At 36.2% G+C, this 25,954-nt stretch overlaps 1 protein-coding gene across 1 annotated transcript in view; it reads right to left on the bottom strand.

Annotated features, from left to right (window-relative positions):
• LOC107575263 (uncharacterized) overlaps nucleotides 1–25,393 on the bottom strand; it is a 34,086-nt gene extending 8,693 nt beyond the window's left edge. The window contains exons 1-13 of the mRNA XM_016261674.1: nucleotides 25,360–25,393; nucleotides 20,285–20,668; nucleotides 19,440–19,727; nucleotides 16,139–16,432; nucleotides 15,504–15,884; nucleotides 14,823–15,110; nucleotides 14,441–14,740; nucleotides 14,059–14,094; nucleotides 13,595–13,936; nucleotides 13,214–13,507; nucleotides 12,954–13,065; nucleotides 1,834–2,024; nucleotides 1,440–1,733 (exon numbers count right to left, since the gene is read on the bottom strand). Coding sequence (XP_016117160.1) covers nucleotides 1,440–1,733; nucleotides 1,834–2,024; nucleotides 12,954–13,065; nucleotides 13,214–13,507; nucleotides 13,595–13,936; nucleotides 14,059–14,094; nucleotides 14,441–14,740; nucleotides 14,823–15,110; nucleotides 15,504–15,884; nucleotides 16,139–16,432; nucleotides 19,440–19,727; nucleotides 20,285–20,668; nucleotides 25,360–25,393 — 3,238 coding nt within the window. The remainder of the gene's footprint in view (nucleotides 1–1,439; nucleotides 1,734–1,833; nucleotides 2,025–12,953; nucleotides 13,066–13,213; nucleotides 13,508–13,594; nucleotides 13,937–14,058; nucleotides 14,095–14,440; nucleotides 14,741–14,822; nucleotides 15,111–15,503; nucleotides 15,885–16,138; nucleotides 16,433–19,439; nucleotides 19,728–20,284; nucleotides 20,669–25,359) is intronic.
• Between the last annotated feature and the right edge of the window lie 561 nt (nucleotides 25,394–25,954).

The raw sequence follows: 25,954 nt of genomic DNA, 5'->3' as shown, positions 1-25,954 counted from the left end.
AACCTTAGCTTTGACTTTGGGATGCATAACAATCTCTGGGTGGATGACCGGAGAGGCAAGACTGGACAATGCTCAGTCAATAAATCTGAAAGATAAGGAGGGGCCAAACCATTTAAAGATTTAAATACTAAAAGAAGAATTTTAAAATGGACTCTATACAGGCAACCAGTAAACCTGGTGTAATGTGGCCCCATTTTTTTGTACTAATATTTAATATTGGTGAACTAAGAGAATACAACGAACCAAACAAAATGAAAATGTAAAGACAGCCAGGCTTTCACATCAGACAAGCAAGTCATAAGTGCTTCCATTGCATTAGACCTCTGTTTTAAGGGCAGATAGATTTGAGTGTCATCTGCAAAACAATGGAACGACAAACCATGCTTCCTAAAATGTTTTAGGAAGACCGTGCTTCCTAAAAATAGTCATATTTGAGCCTTAGGAAACATACTTTACACAAGTATGTGAACACAGTAACAAGCATCAATACTCAAGGGGGCAAAAGAGTTTCCTTCAAATGTATGTGCCATTAAACCAGATGTGTTATTGTTCAGGTAAGCTGCTACAAACATACTGACTTAAAAGTCCCTTTGCTCACACAGTGGCCATATTTGTAATGCCTCCGGGCAGCTTTTTTTGGCAAGCAGGACCAACTCTGAAACGTCAAAAACCATACTTCACTTCAGTCAAGCTAATGGACTACAAAATCTTGCTCTTTTCACAATTTTCTGGACCAATTCAACTCACAATTCAGAATACAAATAAATACAAGGAAGATCAAGCAGAATTTAGTATGCAGATATTAAAATACTGAATGAACTAAAATAACATAAAATACTATGAACATAAGGCAATGACAGATTTTCAAATGTCTTTAGTGTCACGGGTTGGATGAAGAGATGAAGCGAGGACTCAAATGCAAGAAGAATGGGCCTTTTTTTATAATAAAAACAAAACAAAAATCAACAATAACTACCCCTAGGGGGAAAAACAGGCAGGTAGGCCAGGAACAAGGCACAACACAGCAAGGCAGGATCAGGCAGAGCAGCACCAAACCGGTAGCAACATGGGTACAAACAACTCATACATCAAACGACAATTAACAAACCAGCAGAGGCCTGCAAACACAAGAAGAATAAATAGGGAGACAAACGAGGAGGGTAATGAGGGAGACACAGGTGGAACCACTGAAACAATAATGGGGTAACAAGATGGGCGGGTCAGACAATAGACAGGAGAGCACATTGCACCAACAAACACACAATAAGCCATGTGCTCACACAAAAGACAGTGTCCTCTGGTGGCCATCTAGGGCACACCAGCTGAAGACTGTGACATTTAGTTATTTATATCTATATAAAAATTTAAATAGAAACCAATATAATTAGAAGACACAAAGAGATCACACTCATAATAAGTGATGCTAACAAATTACTCACGCTGTACATGTAAAACAACAGAAGCTGAAATGTCTCCTCCAGAAAATTTTGCCGTGCAAATCAATTTCTTCCCATGATCTTCTTTCGCACCCAGAAAGGTTATGCTGGAATAGCTGATCTGATTTAAACCTGAAAGTATTTTTCTCCTCTCTGTGACCTGCATGTTCTCATAGTTCCATGTGATGGTTGGATGCTCTTTCTGGCAGGAATGGTAGACGCTACAAATGAAGTTCTTTGCGACGCCCTCAGTGGCATCTGCCAGTTCAGGCTCAATCGTTATTTTATGATGAACACCTGAAATTGAACTGAAATCTTGTACTAGGTCCACCAGTTGCATTTAAAGTGAACTTATAACTTACATAACACAAAGCAGTTCATATTTGTGTTTACTCACATTTTGACCTTTTGACCTCTGTAGCTGTCGCTTTTATGCCACCATGATGTGTTACTGAACACTTAATAGTCGTGCTTTCTGCCTTTATAACACCTGTGCGTGTCAGAGTGATTTTCAACAGGCCATCTTTAATAGACTCATCCCTGATTTGGTCATTTCCTTCTATACCGTTCAGAGTGATGGTTGGTTTGCTGTATGGACACGTGTGGAAAGTTGAACATTCTACTGTGATGGTGTCACCCATTTTCTCACCTCCATAAATACTGATGCTGGGCTGCTGTGGACTTGCTATAATTTACAGAAACATTAGTACATTATATCATTTTATAAAAGTGACCCCTAACAAGTAATTGGACACTCACAAATATCTGAATTTCACTGCATTAGATACAAGACTGAGTGGGAAAAAAAAAGAAAAAAATAGGCAAGAGGTTTTCTCAGAACTAACTTCCCTTTTCTTAGAAACGTTTTCATTTTTTTTTTTACTAACTAGTCTTGAGGTCATTTTTTGTGATGTGTGAAATTAGTTCCTCTATGAACACATTTTACAACGCTGTACAGCCAGAAAGTATCCAAGCCTCTTTGTCTGCATTTTTAGCAATATTTTACTTTACATTGTAAATTAATTTCATAAAATGTTTTGATGTTTGATGTTTTGAAAAATGTAAACTTGGAAGAAGCATTTTCTTATGTCCATTGTTACTGACCACACAATATTTCACTACAGTCACAGATATTACAGTGTAAGTATTCCAAGAATATTTACATACCATCAACAAGGACTGTAGAGGTGACATCATAAAATTTGTAGGTGCGCCATCCAACATTTTCAGGGTCAATCCATGCATATATTTTCTCTCCATGGTGGGACAGTTCCAGTCCGGTAATCAGCAGACTGCAATCCCCTGATTTTCTATATAAATTAGTTTTGCCTTTGAATTTCTCAATGACATCGCTTGGATGCAAAGGATCGTAAACTAAAGGATAACCTTTAGAGACCCACTGATACCACACAACACTAAGTGGGTTTTTGGGTGGGTATGATGTGTAGCTGAAAGAACATGGTATAACCAGACAAGAACCTTTGAGGCCGTGAATTTCCTTTGGCACTCTCACTTCCCATCCCAAAGCATCATACAGCAGAACACCTGTGGGACAAAAGTTGAAGAACATTAATGGCTGTGTGGTAGATTAATTAAACTTAAAAAAACTTTTTCTTTATTGTTTTCAATCAATATATTTTCTGCTTTCAATCACAAAAATACTTCATAGTATGCATTATCTGCTGTAAAGTGATTTGACTGGCAGATGTTTTCCGTGCAAACCTACTTTAAATTACGTGTTGTTTTGGTGTGTGTTTTGCTAGGTCTTTGGATGTGGACTTGTTGTATCATATAGCTTCATACATACAGAGGGTGAGGCCCACCTTAAACACTTTACAATGGCATAAACGCACCATGTCTCTATCTGTAATTATTATAGGTTATGAATGAATGGATTAGAAACATCCATGGATGCAAACTCATCATGGGTGAAAAAGGTGACATCCCTTAATGCACAGCTCTATTTTTGATATCGGCTTGTCAGATGTTTCATTCCGTCCATTGCTACAGGTATCACTGTCACTCATAACAATGATTCGCGGCACAATTTAGCAGATTCACTCGTAACATTTTTTACACTCGCATTTGTCATTCCTGAAACAGTATACGTGGACGTTTGGCCCCTAGACTAACAAAACTTTTCTTCAAACTGTGAATTAAGTATGTAGAGAAACCGAGTGGGCGCTTCCCTTATAGCGCAAATGTCCGAGCTCACTCGTGCGAAAACTCCTGATATAATCGATAACTACACAATGAATATCTTATTTAAACACTTTCTTTTTGTCTTGTTATAATAGGAAGATCTGTGAGCTTGTAGAACTCCGTAAACTTGCGAAAACAAAAATGAATTGGCCAGTGCTTTCAACAGAGATGCCTGTGATTGGCTACAATACTCAACGCTGCAAAAACACATTGTAAATAAAAACTTTCGGTTTTATAATTTGAAACTAGAGCGTGCACACAAAACCACACAAGAGAGTTTGAAAGCCATTGATTTCGAGCGGGTACAGAATAGGTTGTTTGCACATGACGTCATTGCTTTGGCGCGAAACGCAGCTGAAGGGAAGGAAGTGAGAGTAGAAACTCAAAATGCCTATGTTTTGTGTTGTTTATGGATGCTCAAATCGGTCAAACCGAGAAACCAAAATGAACTTTTATAGTTTACGAAAATGTGTTGTTCATAAGGGGAGAAATAATGGGGATAGTGCTTGTGTGTGCAAATGATCTAGGATATAATAATAAATTAAGATATACAAAATATATAAATAGATATGGCACATATCTATTGTGTCGTAGACACAATGGATACAAGATATTACATGTGCAGTTTAGAGAGCTTCATTGATTATAACGAACATTGTGAGATAAACTGAAGTGAGTGACAGCTTTTTAGTGATTATATGGAAGCGCTACTTGCTTTCTAAGCTATAATCAATACAGAATTTGAATAAAAGTTTTGTTTTACGTGCTGCTAACAGGACCAGTGGCCACACACCCTGTACATGCAGCAAAGTTTCAGGAATGATATATCCCGCATCCCATATAAATGCAGGATTAATTTAGCTTGTTTGCAATCAGGGTTAGTTGCTTAGCCTATATCAACTGCCTCGTTGGCAGGCAAGTATTTCAGTTTAGTTGAAAAATCGCTCCTCTTCATAACATAAGGATCATGTCTAACATATGTTGTGATTTTCTGTTAATAGACCCTTTTCGTGCCGATGCCACAATTACGTCACAGCATTAGCTGGAGGCAAAAAACAAAGGAATACCTGGAGGTGGCCAATACAAACCAGCATAGAGTCGGCTATACATTAGGAGCTTAAAATGTTATCTTTGAGTGTCAGAATCGATGGAGTAGAGGCTCCAATTAGAAATTGTATCACATACCTGCTGCCATTGCCAGACAAAAGAAAACGATGACAGCTGTAATAAAATGAGGGGACTGGACAGAAACGATCATCAAAAATGCTTTTGCAGCGCACACTTAATATCAGTTAAGGTTAATTAAACTGTTGTCTTTTATGGATTATGGTTTGGTTATGAGTCTAAAGATTTCTCATGCATGCCCACCTAATCAGAAATTGGGGAATAAGTTAACTAACGACCAGTGGCTAAACATAAAGGAAGTCGCTTGTGTCGTCTCGCTTACTTTCTACTTTTCCAATTCTGCACGATTAATCAAATGCGATTGTCATGCACATCTTGTCAGTAAATCCGGTTCTGTAATCAGTAGTATATCTCCAGCACGTGCTTTCAGATGGAGCAGCATTTATTACACAGAGACGTAGTTCACTGACAAGCTACGCAAAATCACGCTCATAATCGCAGATGAGTTAATCGCACGATTATGAAATCGAAGATATCATTCTGCGATTATGAAAGCTGTTTGCGTAGCTTGTCAGTGAACTACGGCTCTGTGTAGTAAATGCTGTTCCATCTGAAAGCACGTGAAAATACCACATTTAATAACATGTTTTTACTCCAAACTCACTTCATAACGTAAGTCAAGTGTTTGAAGTAAATTCTTCTGTGAGATGATTTGGCTTCTTACACAGAATAAGGCACACAACATATTTCATAGTATACTAAGCAGTGATATAGGCTATGTCGATTAGCATTGCAGTATTATATAATTTAGTATAATAAACATTTTAATAAGACGAACTTAGATAAACCATATATTGTCATAGTCGTGTGTTTATTAGTCACGTTGAATCAATGACAGCAGTTAAATCGTCTGTTTATTCAGCAACCGCTATAGGAATTTCCTGATTTCTTCTGCGGGGTGTATTTCGAGTTTCAGTGCGAGAGCGCCCTCTGACCTTCTTATGGAGATTTACTACTGACCACAGAACCGTGTTTCACTGAAAGATACGCATGACAATCGCAGCTTTTGCCTAATCGCAATTTATCGCCTTTGCAATTTAATTTCGATTAATCGTGCTGCCCCAGCCCTGGCTCTTCCAAGCTGTATTATGGCAGTGAATGGTGCCCCTGTTTTTGAAGCATCCATCCTGCATCCTCCATCCATCCATCATAAAACTACTCCACACGGCTCTGGGGTGTTAATAAAGGCCTTCTAAAGCTAAATGATGCATTAGTGAAGACAAATATAGATTTTTTAAAATGTATAAACTCTAATCTCCAGCTTCCGGTCGCTCAAGCAGGCACGTTCATGAGAAGGTGTTTGAGCATATGACGTAGGCGTAGCAGAAGGCGCAATGTAAGCTGCGGGGAGATTAGTGTAGTCTCGTGAGAGTAAGCTCCGGGTAGAAGAGTGTAGTCTTGCGAGAACCAAGTTTTGTTTACAGCACAAGGAAACCACGTGAACTACATCTGTAGTTTGCTAGCAACAAAACTTGCTAGCTAGTGTAATCTTTCTGCCTCCACCTATAAAAAATTTCACAATTTTTACTAACTGAAAAAGGGTCTATACCTTTCTCTTGTAATAGTGTCTAACCCAGTACAGTATATGGACTTTCCTCCATCTCGTCCATTCAGCTTTTCACTTCCTGCCCTCTATCCGAATCACATGATTTCAAACAAATAATTTAAAAACTCACTGGATCTACACAAATCACACAAATTACCAATTTTTTATTCAGAACGGTGAATTTCGCTGACAAGTTTGCATCCCTGAATATTACAAGAAATATTATACCTTCCCTTTTGCTGAAATGATTAAGTCTGACAATAATGGATTAATTTGTATTAATCAGTAGGCTATTACAGTGTTATCATGTTAGACCGAAATTATGTTGGCTAAGAATTCCTTGGCTGATCTCACATAAATACGGAATCGTTTTTCCAACCAACTGCAGCTATAGGCTCTAAAAATGCATGACCGTAAATTTAGCCACATACTTACTAGTCTGCCAGTTGTGCAACACAGTAAAATGACAAAGAAGCAGCACAAGAAAAGACAACAGATATCTTCAGAAATAAAGGTGCTGAAATACCTGACCTCTGAGGTCAGAATCATTGTTACAAAGAATATTATTTCCAAAAACATTTGGTTTAATCAAAATCACTAATTTGATTAATTCAGTAACAATATACTGTCAATGATTCTGTAAGAATTGTGAAACAAATTTGCATTAATGTATACAGCAACACAGTTTACTATTTGCAACATTGCCACTGTCACGAATCCGGTCTATGAACTTCCGTCTGCTTGCCACCAGAGGTCACCCTTCCACTACTATGGATTCTTGCACCACACCACTGTTGCACTCCACCCGGACTACAGTTCCCATCATCCATTGCACTGATTACACACACACAGTTGATTGCACACAGCATCCACGTTAGCTCTAGGAATACTCTTGTGTCTTGCCCTCTACATATCTGTGTGCTGGTGTTCAACCCTGCCTGTTTCTGACCATGTCTTTGAATAAAGCCTTGCATATGGATCCGCACGTCTCACGTCTCGTTTGCCCCGTAACAGCCACATTCTACATCTACAGACTTACAGAACTTTGACCTCTGATACATAAAGGCATTAACTGGTTCCCCTCCCTAGCACTCAGTCTTTCTCTATATTGACAAACTGCAAATGTTTATAAAAGCACTTGCACAGAATCATAGTCAATTAAAAAAATATATGAATTTTTGGGAAGAAAACTGTATTTTGATGATCTGTTGGGAAATGTGGGGAATGCAACTGATACATGTGGTGTTTCTTCTCTTTATGGCAAATTCATTCTCCTAAACTTTTTGTGCAAACACGCAGTGTTGGATTCTGGACTCTCTCTGACTGCAACAGAACGTTAGCTGCTATGAAATGATACTGACATCAGAATCAGAAAGAGCTTTATTGCCAAGTGTGTTTACACACATAAGGAACACGTCTTGGTGTCAGAAGCTTCCACATCTTGACACGTACCACACACTTTGGTCTTATATGGATGATATACAAGTATAACAATATAATATATTATAATATAGACTTATCCTGCACTACAGATTTTTGTCATTAGTTTAGAATGAGAATGTCCCACCCACTGATAATTTATGCAAATAAATTATCAAGGTGTTAGAATGGATGGAACGTTCTGATCTGTTTTTATTGTTATATTTATGGTTATGTTCTCACACAAATATGCTGGAAAACATTGATAAATAGCAGAGAAGAGCAGAGACAACAACATCTATGTAAAATCAATGCAAGTCAACGACAAACTCAATACAAGCATCTTGACTGACTACGAAAAACAGACTGGCTATTTCTGAAAGTATACAATCTGATGTATGTATTTATTTTGAGCATTTAAAAAACACTGTGTCAAACCTGGTGTTGTTCATCATCATCAGACGTTTCCATACATGTTGAGTTCATCCATGTTGGTGTATTCAGCATCAGAATCATAACCCTTAATAATTATTATAATGAATTCTTAATTCTGGTCAACAGTCATTTGAATAGTTTATATTGTTTTGTGAACTGTTATTGCCGTTCTTGCATTTGTTTTTGGAAGTATTCAAATTTTGTTCCACATTTATGCATGTAGCATTTATCATTCTAAAGTTATAATTTAATTGTATAAATAATTACTGTATGTAAATAATACAGTAGCTAAAATTTAAGGTTACACTTTATTTTAAAGCGTCCTTGTTACAGTGTAATTATACATTTAAGTACTGAGTAATATTAATTAACTACATGTACTTACTATATGGTTAGGGTTAGCATTAGGGTTTGGCTTAGGGTTACTTGCATGTAATTATGCATAATTAATTATGCATAATTGTTATCATAATAGTAAGTACATGTAACATGTGTAATAAAGACACCTTAAAATAAAGTGTTACAAAATGTAAATGATAAAGAAAACAGACTGTACCTTGAAAAAATAAATAAAGTAACAAATGTCCTGTCAGTCTCCTGATTGCCGTCTTAAGAATGGAAATGTTCGTTTAGGGCGCTACACTGGTGTACCAATTAAATTGCAGGGGTTTTTTTTGTACTTTCTACCTATATTTGTTTTTCTTCAGCTGTTCTCTGTAACCATTAGAAATGCCATACAGAGAAGTGAATGTGGCTTCAAAATAAATTATCACTCATGTCTTTTGCTTAAATTTATCATTTCCCTTTTTTGTTTTACTACCGTTCCCTGCTCAAACAATGGATTGGGTAAGAATCTAGTATCAAGCATGGCAAAATATAAAATTCATTAAGTGAATGAAGGTTTAAGGTTGGCGTCAGAAAGAGGAAGGGAACTATACTGTAAATACTTGAATGTCTACACTTTCCAGCATGCAAAAATAATTTGGTTTCAATGCCTCAGATCATTTCTTAAGATACATCCTCACGTTCTATTTGGCATCCAGTTTGACACAGAGACATCAAATGTAAAAACTGAAATTCTGAAGGATGAGAATAAGCCATACAATCAGTTTCCTGTGCCGTCTCTTTTATGAAGACTCATCAATGAGGATGAGCTCAAGTGAGGGAGCTAGCACAAATCCTGACAGTCTCCACTTTAACCTCCTGAACAAGAAGGACCAGGCTTCAGACTGCAGAATGGCCTGTATGTGTCACTCGGCCCCATAACTACTCTGGGGCGTGTTTCCCAAAAAGACCTACACTCTTAAAAATAAAGATGCTTCACGATGCCATAGAAGAACCTTTTTGTCTAAATGGTTCCATAAAGAACCAAAGTACCAAAAAGGTTATTTGCAGTGAAAAAAGGTTCTTCAGATTACAAAAAGGTAAGAAAGAGATGGTTCTTTAAAGAACCTTTGACTGAATGGTTCTTTGTGGAACCAAAAATGGTTCTTCTATGGCATCGCTGTGAAGAACCTTTTGAAGCACTTTAATTTTTAAGAGTGTATGGATGCAAGTTCCGTCGTAGAGTTCAATAGAACTAACAACCACAGTTAGCTAACGATGCTTTTGGGAAACGGACCCCTGATAGTTTCACAAAGTCTTCGCTATAATGCACCGAGAATACAAAATCAGCTGACATTAGCAATGAGAAGAGAAATGAATCATGAAAGGTTTATTCCTGGTGGAAGGAGTATAGGCTACACAAACCCCGTACTTGGGTTAAAGTAGAGAAAGACTATTAAAATATTACTCCAGTAAGAAAGGTTTCTAATGCGACAAAAATAAGATAGGCCTTAAATGGGTTAGAGCTCAGTCTGATGTTATTGTGAATTAAGTACAATTGTACTTAATTTGACTTAAATACAAAGTAGAGTTGAGCCAATCAGAGTATGTATGGGGTGGAGCAACACATTGAGCCATGCCCCAAGTGCAGTCTGGTATACTTGCCTTGAACTCCTATGATAATATTATTTTAAAAGGATAGTCACATTTCTCATAGATCATGAAGTACAGTTTGACCAATCATATTAAAATCATCTTTGAAACACAAAAAATACTGTGAATACTTAAGCCACAAGCTGCATGTTTGTTTCTTTATTTTAAAATGATGGTAGAACAAGCAGAATTTATGCAATGCATTTCACAAAAACAAAACAAAAAAGTGATTTTACACTTAAAAATCATGTCATAGTCAATTCAAACTACAGACTCAAAAAAGACTGTTTATGCATTTACAATTCTAAAAGGAAACACTTCATAATAGCATAATGCCATAAAATAATTTGTTTTCATTATCTTCCTTTTATAAAACAGTAATGTTGAACAGGTGGACAGAATGGAGAAATGGTGTGATTTGGACTCAAACCACGTTATCCATCTGCCAGAGCACTTGATCATGTAACATTTTCATCGGGAATTTCCATATATGTTGGTAAAATCAGCATCATAATCATAACCCTAAAAGAAAGATTGAAGGAGATACCAAGGTCAGTCATATTTGAGCTTTTTTTTCAGACATTTGAAGCATATTTTCAAGCTGTAAGAAAGCAAATGTAGTGATAAATGTACTCACACGGTAGGATTTTGGCTCACTGAGGGTGCATGAGGAAAAATAAGAATGTAAGAAATCACAAATGTTAGCATTTTATGATTTTATTTAAAAACAACAGAAGCAAAATAAAAGAACAGTGCTTCTGAATTACAAAAATTCTACAATTTATTTTTCCATTTTTTTTTACCAAGGTCAGGAATCTTGAAATGTCATGGGGACCTTTACTATGACACACTGCATTCAATAGTTTTATGTTTGCTGTGTAACATGAATGTAATGAATTTAGACTTTGAGGGACTCATGTGTTGTTCCAATGCACTACTGTACCTCTTTGGTGACGGCATATGAGGTTTGGAGAAAGGCTTGTTTCCTGACACTGTACATGTGTTGTTCGCCCTGTGAAGAGAGGTTCATCAGTGATACCACTTTAGTGGGACAGACTGGGAATTTTGAAAATAAACCTTTTTATATATATATACAGTATATGCAAACATATTAAACTACTTTCTCATATCTGTTTAATATGCAAAGACGTCTATAAGTAAGCCATTCATTGACAGAGAGAGTTATCATCTTATCATAAAATACTGACTTGTATTCTGCTCTCAGATTTGCATTGGTTCTGGGTGATTGGTGTCTACAACAAAAACAGAACAAAATTAGAGGATAATATTTTTTTCTGAAACACTACTCAAAATGAACACAATAAGTAGTAGACTAATTACCTAGAAAATCGGCTCCAGATGCTCCGTCTATTAACAGATGCAACATTTAAATAGTCATGTAATGTTTAAAAAGTATGATAAATTTTTTAACAATATTCATAATGTTATAAGTATACTTTCAACCTGCCTTTGTTCAGGTTTTGGTGGTCTTTCAGGAGCATTTCCAGTGTACCTGTAGATAGCACTAGTTAGTGGATTAGAAACAAAGACTAACTTATTTATTTGTTTGTTTGTTTAACTTGCCTGTTATTACTCCTGTTTCCTCTATTAGTCCAAGCCGCTCTTCCTTCAGGCATACTAAAACGACTGGCGGAGAAATTTTAAATTTAGTCTCAAGACCAAATACAAAGATACAAAGATAAGTTTAGAAAAGAACACTGCAACCTTGAGAATCTGTTCCAAAATGATCTCCTACATCAGAGAACAGGGTTAAAATTGCTATTAGATATTGAAAGCTTTTAACATGAATTAATGAGTGAAATCTGATTAAATAATGTGTCATACATACCTCTGTTCAGATTGTGTATATGACCCTTGCATATCACGATGAGGCTGTCTACAATCAATAATGACAATGTAAAACTGAGACTTTGTCAATGTTGACTGACAAGAACAGATAAGCATTAGCAAAATCATTGCAAGTAAATTTAACTGAACATTGTTTCATCAAAGTTTCTGGCCAGCTCCAGGCATGACGAAGCGATATCGTGCTCTTTTGGAAGGCCAAACAAAGTAGTTTCGCTTTCACAACGAAACACACAGCGTCTCCACAACATGGCAGCGGCGACAACAACAATACTACAGCGAAAAATAAAAGTTACGCCTTCTTTCTTTGCGTGAACATTTGGGCGGCATTATGCAAATCTTCCCAGATAGTGACGTAGGTATGTGGGGGCGTGTTAGAACGAGACGTTTTAGGTAGGCGTGGCTGACTCTTAACTTTTATAAAGAATATATCTTTGGATTTGAGACTTTAGTCTTTGCAACTTTACAGATCTTCTTTATGCACCAAGAGCTTGTAACACTCCAAAGAGAAAGGAAAAATTGAAATCGCATCACATGACCCCTTTAAGACTACATATATTGCATTTTGTTTGACTATTTACATGTAAGTGAGTACAGACAGTCCTTTTTGATAGTTAGTTGTATATTATCATTGTGATGAGTGGGGTGTGGGTCTGAGAGCCATGGAAGCGAGGCTTGGCTCCCATGGCTCTCAGCACCCACCGTAAATTTGAAGCTCCACTAACTTTAAGAAAATTAGTTTACTCAAATATTTTGAGGTAATAAGCTTCCTCAAATGTTTGGAGCGATCTCAATTAGGTTTTACAGTGTAAGATACAGTTTCTGTAACAGACCTAAAAAGTTAATACAAAAATTCTGAAAGATGAGAATAAGCTATGCAAAGTTACCTGTGCCGTCTCTTGCATATGAAGACTCCAGCAAGCACACAAATGAGGATGAACACAAGTGAGGGAGCTATGGCATAAAGCCCGACAGTCTCCAAATTAAGCCCTTGAATTCCTATTACAATATTATTTCAACAGGATTACCAGTCACACCTCAATAATATTCAACTCTTATACAACATGAAGTAGTTTCTATTTGATAAGTCATATTAAAACACGGACCAATGCACAAACTTATCCCATTAACATCAGTCTGTACTTACTTCTAATACTGAGGAAGGCAGTATTTTCCTGTGTTTTACCACCCCAAAATTTGGCAGTGCAGACAATTTCATCTTTCTCTTCATATCCAGTAGGAATAAAGGTCACAGCGGACACTGTTTCCCAGACGCCTCCACCCATGTGACTGTGGCTGATAGTTTCTCGGGCTGTTGGGACGCTCCAGGTGATTTGGGGAGGGTGAGAGGAGCATGTGTGGTTGACTGAGCATTTGACGGCGACTCGTGTCCCGGGCTCGATGTCTTCAGGCAGGGATGACATCACAGGTTCGTTGGGTGCTTTTTTAACACAAAGACATTACATTAGTTTTGGGAAATGAAGTACATTTTCAAAAGTATGTGAAGTGACTGGTTACATTTCCTCACCCCTCATGATAATGAACACACAGCTGTTGTTGAAGCTGTATCTCTCATTTTCTCTCTCTGCTCGGAAGCAGAACGGCCCGTTGTCATGAGTTTGCACATTATCCATCTCCACAGTACAGTTCTGCTCATCCGGGTTTCCGAGGAGCCTTGTGCGGCCTTTGAAGTTGTCCAAGACATCGACTGGGTCGGTGTGGAACATGAAGCCACCTTTTTTGGCGACCCAAAGAACTCGAAGTTGAGTGACATATTCCTCCTCCATCTTGAAACTGCACGGTATTACCACACACGAATGAGGCAACGCGGTGATCTTGGGTATCACATCTGCCACGTATTGGAAATAGGCTAAAATGATATATAATGAATCATTATTACAGAACTTAACATTTCATTGCCAAAAAGCCTATGAGTGCAGTGCAATACAGTAAAACAAATATGAGAGCAGCTACAAAAGGGAAAACACATACTTTCATTCAGGATTTGATCCACTGGTTTTTGATATTCTGTTAGAGAATTGATATAAAACAATTATGGTTGGTTATAGCGTAAGTGAAGTGTGACATTTGAATGCAGTAACACACAAATTCTATTTTGCATAACTTGTCGTTCACATGATTGTGTAAATCATAAGTTCTCAATTCAGTAAACAAATACATGCATGAAACATCAACCACAATTTAGTATGAAGACATTACAAGGCATATTCTGAATGGTGAATATTCACCATTGAGAGATTTTCTAATTTCTTTAGTTAAAAGGTTTACAAAAAACAAAAACAGATAAAACACTACTATAATAATGAGACATAGAGAGATTAAATTACATACATGATGCAAACAAATTACTCACGTTTTACATGCAAAACAACATAAGTTTCAATGTTTCCTCCGGAAAATTTTGCAGTGCATATCAGTTTCTTCCCATGGTCTTCTTTTGCACCCAGAAAGGTTATGTTGGAAAATGCAACCCGAAAGTAATCTAAATCGGAATGCTTTTTGTTCCACTCTAAGACCTGCATGTTCTCATAGTTCCATGTGATGGCTGGATTCTCTTTCTGGCAGGAATGGTAAATGGTACAAGTGAAGTTCTGTGCGACGCCCTCTGTGACATCTGCCAGTTCAGGCTCAATCGATATGTTATGATGAACACCTGAAATTGAAATGAAATAGTGTAATATTTTCTGCTGTGATATTTAAAGTGAACTTACTGCATAACATATTCATTTACTCACATCTTGAAATTTTGACCTCTGTAGCTGTCACTGTTATGTCACCATAATGTGTTACTGAACACTTAATAGTCGTGCTTTCTGCCTTTACAACACCTGTGCGTGTCAGAGTGATTTTCCACAGGCCGTCTTTAACAGACCCATCCTTTATTTCGTCAGATCCTTCTATACCGTTCAGAGTGATGGTTGGTTTGCTGTATGGACACGTGTGGAAAGCTGAACATGCTACTATGATGGTTTCACCTGTTTTTTCACCTCCATAAATACTGATGCTGGGCTGCTGTGGAGCTGCTTTAATTGACAGAAACAGTAGAATTGGCCCCAAAAACTATTTGGACACTTTAAAATATCAGCATTTCTTTGCATTAAATAGAAAACCAACATGCATCTGCAAACAAGTGATTCTAGAGCTTATCTGAGCCATGTTTAAAATATATTTTTTAACCATGCCACTTGTTTGAATATTTTGACATATAATGCAAAGACATGTATAAAAATATACTTTTGGGGCAAATGGCCTTGCCTTTACTTTCAAATGTTATTTAAACATAAATTGGTTAGAAATAAGTTAATTTGGGAGATTTTATTTGGAAGTATATTTATTGTTACTGGCCACACAATATTTCCCTTGGACAATCATAGCTGTTCCAGAGGAACAATATTTTTCCACAAACATTTACATACCATCGACAAGAACTGTAGCGGTAGCATCATCAGTTTCATAGTTTTGCCATGCAATATTTTCAGGGTCAATCCTTGTGTATAATTTCTCTCCATTGTGGGACAGTTCCAGGTTTTTGATCAGCAGACTGCAATCCCAATCTGATTTTCCATATAAATCAGTTTTTCCTCTGAATTTCTCAATGACATCGCTTGCATGCAAAGGATCGTAAACCTTAGGATAACCTTTAGAGACCCACTGATACCACACAACTCTACGTGGGTTTTTGGGTGGGTTTGATTTATAGCTGAAAGAACATGGTATAACCAGACAGGAACCTTTGAAGCCATGAATGTCTTTCGGCATTCTCACTTCCCATCCCAAAGCATCATACAGCAGAATACCTGTGGTACAAAAGTTGGAGAACATTTAATGGCTGTGTGGTAGATTAAACAAACAAACAAACAAACAAACAAAAAAAGGTACAAAAAAGTAATAATAATAAATTACAATTAAAAATTATCTTTACCATTTTCGATATTTTCTACTTTCAGTCACATAACTAATTAAGAACTATATTAAAGATCAAGTTTTGAGCTTGGATAGACATACTGTTATGAAATAACATAGCATACCGTGATGCTTACAAATTACTCACGTTGTACATGTAAAACAACAGAAGCTGAAATGTCTCCTCCAGAAAATTTTGCAGTGCAAATCAATTTCTTCCCATTATCTTCTTTTGCAGCCAGAAAGGTTATGCTGGAATAGCTGATCTGATTTAAACCTGAAAGTGTTTTTCTCCTCTCTGTGACCTGCATGTTCTCATAGTTCCATGTGATGGTTGGATTATTGTTCTTACAGGAATGGTAGACGCTACAAATGAAGGTCTTTGCGATGCCAACTGTGACATCTGCCAGTTCAGGCTCAATCGTTATTTTATGATGAACACCTGAAATTGGATTGAAATCTTTTATTAGGTTCCACTGTGAGATTTAACATGAACCTACAGTCAGGCACGTGCACACAAATGGCGTTTTTCCACGGCATGGTACGACTCGGCTCAGTATGGCACGGCTCGGCTCAGTTTGCGTTTCCACTGCAGTTTAGTACCAGTGTTGCCAACTTAGCAATTTTGTTGCAAGATTTAGCAACTTTTCAGAGTACCCTAGCAACTTTTTCTTCCAAAAGCACCTAGCAACAAATGTAGCTATTTTTTTTTTATTTTATTTGGCAGCTTTTAGCATCTTTTGATAAGTGACTCAAACGATAAAAAAGGCACACATGTTCCATCTAAATTACACAAAAAGAGGAAACCAAAGGTGCCTAGCAGTACACAATTCACATGAATTAAGTTGGCTGCTATTAGCAATTGTTTAATTTAATAATAATAATAATAATAATTGAATAATTGTTCATTTATGATACACCTTGTTAGTAGCTTGTACTTTTTTGTTTGTTGATCAGTTAGTGCACGGTAAGAAAAATATCTAGAAAAATGAAAAAGGTAGTCATTTTCCAGGACATTATCCATTATCCATTGTAACCCAAAATACAATGCGTAATTTAAAATGTAGGTAAAAACGTGTGAATAATAATTACGGAAAGTTCCTTCATATTAATAGATTTTGCCCTACTTTTACAGACTTTTCTTAGAGTGTAGCATACAAACTACTAATACAGTTTTACTAGTTTACTAGCTAATAAAAATAAACTTAAATTGTAATTGTTAAAAAATTTGAGAGTGTTTAATAATTCAATGTTGTATTTAAAATTAGTTATTTATATTTTTATATTATATTATGCGTTTATATTATTATACGAGAGGAGCGTCTGTACTTCCTCAACAGACAATGAAACAACAATTTTTTGGTTGTTAAAAAAAGGTGCTCTCGTTCGCTGGCTGTGTTGATTTAAATCTAGCGGTTGTTGTGAGTTTACACGTCACGTTTTGGTAACGGTACGGTTCACTTGGAACCTCAACCGAGGTGGTACTAAAAAAGAGTACCAGGTACTGTACCCAGTGGAAAAAAAACAAAAGTGAACCATGCAGTGGAAAAGCGCCAATAGACATCAAAGGGGGCGTAAGCACCATACCCTTTTTCTTCCTCGAGAGAAAGTGCCCTTTTTTTCTGGGGAGTGTTTTTTATTTTATTTTAAATGAATGTGTGTGTGTGTGTGCATGTTTATGTGGTTTATGAGGACACAAATTTGTATAATAACATGGGTGTGACATAGGTATTACAACGAGAAGGTGATTTATGAGGACATTTTCAGTGTCCCCGTAATTCAAAACGCTTATAAATAAATCAGAATGAGTGTTTTGAAAATTTAAAAATGCAGAAAGTTTCCTGTGAGGGGTAGATTTAGGGGTAGGGTTGGTGTAGGACAATAGAATATACGGTTTGTACAGTAGAAAAACCATTACGCCTATGGAGAGTCCCCATAAACCATAAAAACAAACCTGTGTGTGTGTGTGTGTGTGTGTGTGTTTGCACACAGCTGTCGAGTTCCAGAAATGAATGATTAGAATGATCACAGAATTCAAGATATGGGGGCAGACATCAGTATCACGTGAAGACTGGCGTTTTTTTTTCCCCACCAAAAAAGCAGCATGATTCCAAATGTGATATTGATTTTATACAGCAGTTCAAGAAACAACAATTTACTATTAAGAAACTTAAGTTTTAGACACAATATTGCCTGTTTTTGCTGTATTTCGCCAACAAATATAATTCCAATTTGCATCTCTGAGCAACATGACGCTGATTTGCTCCTGAATTAATTAACCGTTTAAATCAGGGCTGTCCAAACTCGGTCCTGGAGGGCCGGTGTCCTGCAGAGTTTAGCTCCAACCCTAATTAAACACACCTGATCCAGCAAATCAAGCTCTTACTAGGCATAGAAACTTCCAGTCAGGTGTGTTGATTAGGGTTGGAGCTAAACTCTGCAGGACACCGGCCCTCCAGGACCGAGTTTGGACAGCCCTGGTTTAAATGATTCGGTTCAATCGCAATTACCAATTTATTAACAGTGACTTGCTGCCACATGCTGGCGGTTTTGATTTCACATTTAAAGTATCTTTCCATTTTTAAAAAAATAATTTCAGATATCAGTATTCAACGTTTTATGTTTAAAATATCAAAACAGTATGAATGCATTTGTAACTGCAGGTTTAATACATTCATGTCCTGCATTAAACAGCGTGTAAATGCATCTAATGCCACTTCTAATGCAGCTTCTGTTTTCTCTGCATTGCAAAGATGAATTTTGTCAATACTGATTTAATTTGCTTGGTCACAGCCCAAATGACTTGTTATTCTAATTGACTGATTTAGTTTAAGAAGTTGACTGAAAGGATGATGCACACTTTTAGAAAAAATGACTTTATAAAGGTAAAAATGCCCATAAAAGTAGGGTGACCATATGTGCCATTTTCCCAGGACGCGTCCTGGCCAGGATTTCTATATTGATCGGTCTGCACACGCAAACAAAGCCAAAACCTAGATATTTTAGGCAATATAGAAATCCTGGCCAGGACGCGTCCTGGGAAAATGGCACATATGGTCACCCTACATAAAAGGTAAAAATCAATTTAAACTTATTGGAAAAGATTAATTTCTATCACTGCTATGAACTGATCACCACACAGAATATGCGGAATATCAAAAACTTTAGGAGTCAGCTGTCTACGGTAGTCCTTAATATACCAGCGCAATAACACATTCAGCAAAATATCGTCTAATTATCATTATCGATGAAATCCCAGATAATATTGAGATATATATTTTTGTCAATATCACACACCCCGTTATATTTTACGTTTTGTTTAGAAAAAAAAAATATATATATATTAGAAGTGCCCTTTTTTTCACTTGAGCTCCTGCCCCCAAATGTCTGTGCACGTCCCTGCTTACAGTTAATAGCACACAAAGCAGTTCATATTTGTGTTGACTCACATTGTGCACTTTTCTCTTGAGTAGCTGTCGCTTTTATGCCACCAAAATGTGTTACTGAACACTCAATTTTCAAGCGCTCTGCCTTTACGACACCTGTGCGTGTTAGAGTGGTTTTCCACAGGCCGTTTTTAATAGATTCATCCCTGATTTGGTAATTTCCTTCTATACCGTTGAGAGTGATGGTTGGTTTGCTGTATGGACACGTGTGGAAAGTTGAACATTCTACTGTGATGGCATCACCCGTCCTTTTACCTCCATAAATACTGATGCTGGGCTGCTGTGGACTTGCTATAATGGACAGAAACATTAGACTTTGTACATAATATGCTTTTTAAAAATATTTAAGTATTTGGACACTTAGAAATATTTGAATTTCTTTGCATTAGATACAAAATCAACAGGCATCTGCAAACAAATTATTTCAGAACTAGCTTCACTTTTTTTTGATTATTATTATTATTCAACTGGTCTCAAGCCCAGTTTTCATAGATGTATGAAGTCAGTTCCTCTCATATTGTGTCACAGTAAAATATACTTAATTTTAACATAAAACACATTTCACAAAGTTTGACAGCCAGAAAGTGTCCGAGACTTTTTGTCTTCACTTTGAAAAATATCTATAGGCTATCTCTATATAACTTAAACTTCTCATTTCATTAAATTAAACTGAAAAGTGCTTATTTTTTATTGTCTTGAGTATACATACACCTTTTCGGGCAAATTGCCTTGCCTTTATTTTGAAATGTTTAAATAAAACTTTTTCAGGCAAATTGCCTTGCCTTTATTTTGAAATGTTTTAATAAACTAGTTAGAAGGAAGTCAATTTTCCAAAACTATTTACACACCATCGATAAGAATTGTAGAGGTAACATCATAAAATTTGTAGGTGCTCTTTCCAACATTTTCAGGGTCAATCCATGTGTATAATTTCTGTCCATGATGGGACAGTTCCAGTCCCGTAATCAGCAGACTACAATCCCAATTTGAAGGATTACCATATAAACGTGTTTGCCTTCTGAACTTCCAAATGACTTTATTTGGATACCATGGATCGTAAACTAAAGGATAACCTCTAGAGACCCACTGATACCACACAACTCTACGTGGGTTTTTGGGTGGGTATGATGTGTAGTAGAAAGAACATGGTATAACCAGACAGGAACCTTTGAGGCCGTGAATTTCCTTTGGCATTCTCACATACCATGCCAAAGCATCATTCAGCAGAACACCTGTGGGATAAAAGTTGGAGAACATTATTGGATGAGTTGTAGCTTTTCAAAAATAGTTCTCTTTTTGTTCCCTGGTTTTCAGTCAGTCACGATTAACATTATGCCGACACTGACATTAGGGGTGTCACTTGTGAGCCCCAATCACCTCTGAGCATTACGAGAAACGCCCAATGACAATTGGCGAGTGGAATTTGCATGCTAAGCCACTCCCCGTACATACGGGTATATAATATATATAACGCAGTTCACGGTTGTGGCATGAGGGACATAACGTCCCTGTTCCCTCCTTCAGGGAACGAGGGGTACATATGTAACCGAGACATTCCCTTTCAATCAATCACATTCGACGTTACGTCGACATTGACGTTACGGGTCCCTATGGAAAACGCCACAAGCAGAACTGTGTTATGAAAATTGAAGGTGCAGGTGCAACGTTTTCAAAGGAAAACACACACACACATACACATGTCTCTTTGCTGAGCCGCGGCGGTCTCGGTGAATCAGCAGCATCCACAACTGAACGGAACAAAAAGTGTTGAACTTGAAAATTGTTTATGCGCGAGTGCACTTGCTAAATGAAGGCGGATTGTATAAAATGGATTTAAAAAAAATTTAAATAAAAAAAACAGTTGTTTTCACAGAAAAACAGAAACGTTTGGAAACATGAAGACATTAAACATACGATTGCAACAATATATGGTTTATTTGTGTTTGTCAAGTCATCTCCAGGTAATAAATAAAGTATATGAACAATGCAGTGCTAATTGACATAGCATTTATTACAGTATAGAAACTATTCTGCCTTGTGTGATTAAAAAAAAGTGTTTGTAGTATATAAACAAATCCTTATTATTGGTTATTGTCCAGCAGTTATCTGGTTTCTAAGCCAATTAAAAGCTAGAAATGAGAGAAAAATTTACGTTGCCTATACACTACCAGTCAAAAGTTTTTGAACAGAAAGATTGTTCATGTTTTTTAAAGAAGTCTCTTCTGTTTACCAAGCCTACATTTATTTGATCCAAAGTACAGCAAAACAGTACAATTTTGAAATATTTTTACTAGGCTATTTAAAATAGCTGTTTTCTATTTGAATATATTTTAAAATGTCATTTATTGTGATTTCAAAGCTGAATATTTAGCATAATTTTATATGCTAAAATTATATGCATATATATGCAGTCCCACGATCCTTCAGAAATGATTCTGATTTGCTGCTCAAAAAACATTTATTATTATTATGATGTTTAAAACAGCTGAGTAGAATTTGTTCAGGTTTCTTTGATGAATAGAAAGTCCAGAAGAACCGCATTTATCTGAAATAGAAATCTTTTGTAACATTATAAATGTCTTTATCATCACTTTTGATCAATTTAAAGCATCCTTGCTAAATAAAAGTGTTGATTTCTATAATTTTTTTTAATTTTTTTAATTATACTGACTTTAAGCTTTTGAATGGTATAGTGTATAATGCTACAAAAGCTTTTTATTTCACGTAAATACTGATCTTTGGATCCTTCTATTCATCAAAGAATCCTGAAAAAATTTACTCAACTGTTTTAAATATTGATAATAATAATAATAATAATAATAATAATAATTAAAAAAGGTTTATTGAGCAGCAAATCAACATATTAGAATGATTTCTGAAGGATGTGACACTGAAGACTGCAGTAATGATGCTGCAAATTCAGCTTTGATCACAGAAATCATTTAAAAATATATTCAAATAGAAAACAGTTATTTTAAATAGTAAAAATATTTCACAACATTGCTGCTTTTGCTGTACTTTGGATCAAATAAATGCAGGTTTGGTGAGCAGAAGAGACTTCTTAAAACATTAAAAATCTTACTGTTCAAAAACTGTTGACAGGTAGGTTACAGAAATGTTATATTGTAATGTTTATATATATATATATACTTCTGAAATGATGGCTACGCCCCTGCCACGGGTCATCAATAAGGTGCAGATTGATGCTTGAAGAATGCACTTTCAGCAGCCATGATAAACAGTTGGTATCACATAAAAAGTATATGGGCTTAAAGAGAAGCCAAAAAAGGATTTCAGCAACCGTTATCCAAATATGAACGTGAATAGTAAGACTGGTCGCAACACAGTCAAACAAACTGTCGTGACTGCCAGTTCAAGGGAACACAACAGGGACTGGCAGTAAACAACTGTCTAGGGAAGACACAAGTTTACCAAGGGAAACCATACCGTGGAAGAACATACAGGATTACTAAGGGAATCTCATGTATGGAACCAAGTCCAGTAAAAGATGGTGACTAATGGCATGCAACCCAAATACTGGATGCGGGTTCACCAGGTGAGGAACTTACTGGAAGAAGATAAGTGCATGTATCCTAACCAGAGGAATGGTGCTGCAAGCGAGACACCAAGCCAGACCTCCCACAAATTACCTGTTTGTACCCAAAAGTATGTAAAATTACTTATAAACACATAAGTAATTGAAAATCTATAATACATTTGAAAAAAAAGTCACCACAGTAAATACAGATATCTCATTAAAACATTATTTTAATGATACAAAATGGAAGACTATATCTAAGTAGTATATATGCTTTTGCTTTGCCTTTCACTCTGCAGCTCAAGAATGCTTGCATTTTGGGATCATACAAAGTTAGTAAATTATGTGATGTTTTGCACACATTTTTCTTGGATGGAGGTGGACTTCCAGTTTTCAGGTGGAGTCATATCATATCGCTTCATACTGTACATTCAGAGGGTGTGGCCCACTCAGGGGCGGATTTAGTGAATTGGGGGCCCCAGGCCCTATACATTTGCACGCATTTTCCTAGATCAGACTTGAGGTTCCTTTTTTGTTGTGATGCTTGCTGCTGCACAATGGTGCCCCATAGTTGTGTCCAATGTTTCTACATTTTTCATGTACATGTTATAATGGCTTTCTTTCATGTTTTTTCAAATGATCAGTGAGAGCAGGACGAATGTGTCACGTTTTAAACTCAACAAAATGGTAAAATACATATATCAAGAGCATGCTCACAGATGAGAACAAAACAGCGTTGGATGAAGTGGATTAGAGCCCTGCATGCACGGGTCTCAAATATAGGCCTTTTTCCCCCTTTTCCCCCCAAAAAAAGCTTATACTACTGTTTCAGCTATTAAAATTGTTCAGTTGTGTATGTAATGAAAAAGTGATTATATTTCGTTTCGTTTTTTCTTATAAAGTAAATTTAGAAAAACGTTTGGAGCATTTTTTGTTCGTTTCGTTCAGAGAGGGGAAGCTGAAGCGCGCTGGCAGCTCGATCACTTGCATTTTTTTCTAACAGTGGAAACAACTTACAATACGCAGTCATTTTTGCTCATAAAGGTAAGAGTAATACATCATTCTAAACTGTAAAGGGTCTAGTTTTATTTGTGTGCACTCACAATATCAACAAAATGTTATGCTTTTATAAAATAAAGAAAACATACGCTTTCTGCCGTCTCCAAACTCAGCGAATTGCCTCACAGACATGATTCAAATTATATAGAATGCTTTAAATTATTACTTTAAAACGAAATAATTCAAATAGAAAATAGAAACTCTTTCATTATGTAATCCCTGCATTTCTCTCTAAAGGCACATGCAACGAGGAGATGGCGAGAAATGTTTTTTTCATCACCATAATTGATGGATGTCTAAAATATAAAAATAAGGAAAAGCCTAAAACAGGCCTGATTATAATTTGCATTTTATTTTATAATTCCGTATAAGAATTCCGTACAATTAAAAAATAAAACACAAATTATAATGGCATATATGTACAATTTTGTCCTATAACTGTAGCCTAGATGCTTATATTTTCAGATTTTTATGATGCTCTGTTCTGAATACCTTAAATGTGAATAATTTATTAGCCTATTTTTTTTTTTATCCATGCTTTAAAAACTGCTTTAAAATTACTTTATTGCGTTTCAGACGCTTTTAAAGTAGCCTACTTTTCACTATACATTTTACGGGTAGCTTGAATGTAAACATTATCATGAATTCGTTGTATTCCCATTTGTAAAATAGTCAACAAATTCATTGTTGTAGGCTAACCCGATCTCATGAAAGTGCGTATAGCACGATTTTCTGCTTCTATTTGGCGTCATATTTCCATGCAGAAATTTACTTTGGCATGCAAAAGACTGATAAATTCATAATTAATGTCATGGCTATACCTTTGCCTAATTGGTAAGTCCGCCCCTGGGCCCACTTGAAATCAGTGATACTGATTGGCTTTACTACTACAAGTGATACATGTACGATTCCATCATTCGCCTCTGCAGTTACAGTTAAAAAATCTAAAAAAAATCTAAAAACATGTCGAAAATGATTGGATTGGAAAGATCACTTGACACATTAAACTACCCTCCCTGTTGCTCAAAAAGTCTGACGATATTGGTTGAATTTGCACTAATCATTTGAAATTAAGTTGTTGTTAAGAATTCCTTCATGACATGAAATTTAGCCACAGACTTTATGGTGTGTAACCATTAGACCCAGTAAAATTACCAAGAACCGATACAAGAAAAGACAACAACATTCATAAAGACACTAAATAACCTGACCTGAAAAGCTGCAGAGGTCACATAATTAAAAAAAGAGTGATAGATTTTAATGCTGTACACCCTTATCAGATGCACCTAATGTATGAAGAAGAGAAACAGAAAAGAGATGAATTACCTTGTAAAAGCAAATGAACTACCAGAGGCCCCATCATGTTCCTGGGTTTGCCCTTAAGTGAAATCAAAAACAACTATTGTTTTATGTGTACAAAATTAATTACATTTTTAATTACATTACAAAATATAACATTTCAAAATAAAGTCACCCAATAAACAACAGAAATCTCACCCAAGGGACTTTCTGTGGCACACATCCTCAATATCTATTTTCAGTTATTCTTATCAGATTTGGAGCATCAAATCAATAAAACAGGGTTCTAAAATGTATGACTTGAAACCTTAAGTTGCCAGTTAAATTAAATGTATCCTACAGTATCCTAAAATCTTGGTCATGATAAATCAGATATAATATACCCTCATCTTTGTTTTTATTCTTACCTTACCTTAATCCAGTTTCAAATCGTTTGGATGAAAAAAGCCTACACCATGTACTTCAAAATGCAAGAACCTGAGAGCCCAAGGCAAAAGTACTGTTTGGTTATGCAAGAAAGATTCTATAAGAGGAAGTGTGAATTATACCCCCACTCTTAATAAACCATTGCTTTTTCAGTCTCTAGCCCATCCCACTGCCACTTTAACTGAGGTAAGGTGTT

Source organism: Sinocyclocheilus grahami, unplaced genomic scaffold, assembly GCF_001515645.1.
Source record: "Sinocyclocheilus grahami isolate Dianchi unplaced genomic scaffold, SAMN03320097.WGS_v1.1 scaffold2534.1, whole genome shotgun sequence".
Taxonomy (NCBI): Eukaryota; Metazoa; Chordata; class Actinopteri; order Cypriniformes; family Cyprinidae; genus Sinocyclocheilus; species Sinocyclocheilus grahami.
Note: the sequence above shows the minus strand (reverse complement) of the source record. Positions and strands in the feature narration are given on the sequence as shown.